The sequence below is a fragment of the Entamoeba invadens genome, assembly GCF_000330505.1.
Source record: "Entamoeba invadens IP1 unplaced genomic scaffold scaff_1105074725923, whole genome shotgun sequence".
NCBI classification, from domain to species: domain Eukaryota; phylum Evosea; order Mastigamoebida; family Endamoebidae; genus Entamoeba; species Entamoeba invadens.
In genome coordinates this window covers 1-1,154 of record NW_004440345.1, presented here as the reverse complement: position 1 = coordinate 1,154, position 1,154 = coordinate 1, and the positions used below count along the sequence as shown (strand labels likewise).

The following is a 1,154-nucleotide window of genomic DNA, read 5'->3' as shown; positions in this document are numbered from 1 at the left end:
AGATACTGTTGTAGTATCAGAAAAGAAACATTTAAAAGTGACTTCGAAAGAAGGAAAACAAATAATACACAAATTTATTAAAGAACGTAAAGAAGATATATTCAATCTTCCTATTAATAAACGTAATTCATTCGTAAGAGAAGAATTATTAAAATTAGATGTCGAAGCATCTTATAACTGTATTGCTAAATTACTAAAAACATTAACAACTAATTCTGAATAAATATTATATTAAATGAGTCTTAACAATTATGCTAATTATATGATACAAAAACATGCTCCTAATCAAGATGAAACAACTATGAATATTATTCATCCAGAAGTTTTTGTAAAACATAGATCTATAAACCTATTAATAGGTAAACCTGGATGTTCTAAAACAACGTCTATTTGTAAAGAACTTATTAAAATAGATAAAGTTTCTAATAGTTTTCATCTTATTATTTGGGTTAATAATACAGGAAGTGATCAAACTTTATTACATTATGAGGGTTTACTTAATATTCCAATTATTAAGTTTACATATGATCAATTTGAAAAAGCTTATCCTAAATATCTTGAAATTAAAGAAACTTATAATAAAATGATTAGAAACGAAATACCTAAAGATGAATCTATATTAGAGTGTTTATATTTAGATAAATTTAGTGATAAACCATTAGAAACAATTATAGTTTTAGATGATGCTGTTAATTGTTTAAAAAATGAATCATCAATATTATCTAAATCATTATATAAAACTAGGCACACCAATTGTTTATTCTTTATAGCTATTCAAATATGGAGAGGTATACCAGCACAAATAAAATCAATACTATCTTCAGTATGGATATTTAATTCATTTTCTCCACAAATTCTTCATCATATTTATAATCAAATTACTACAGATATCTCATTTGAAGAGTTTCAATCAGTTTATAATAAACTCGAAAAATATGAAAAAATTATATTTGATTCTATTACGAATGAAATAATTGTGGATTAGATTTAATAAAATCTCTAAATATATTTTCAAGAGTAGTTAATCTTTCTTCTATATTATTTTTAGTATTTTCTATCTTATTTGGATATAATATTATTTTTCCATCTCTTCTTCCTATTTTTATAACCATTAATTTTATATCTCAAATTCAATGATTTAGTTTTATTTCATC

General features: G+C 22.4%; 1 protein-coding gene across 1 annotated transcript; it reads left to right on the top strand.

The window, feature by feature from the left end:
- Window positions 1-235: 235 nt before the first annotated feature.
- Window positions 236-985, top strand: EIN_488560 (hypothetical protein; the record flags this gene model as incomplete). The annotated part of the gene is made up of 1 exon (XM_004256396.1): window positions 236-985. One exon carries the CDS (start codon window positions 236-238, stop codon window positions 983-985), a length of 750 nt encoding a protein of 249 aa, XP_004256444.1.
- Between the last annotated feature and the right edge of the window lie 169 nt (window positions 986-1,154).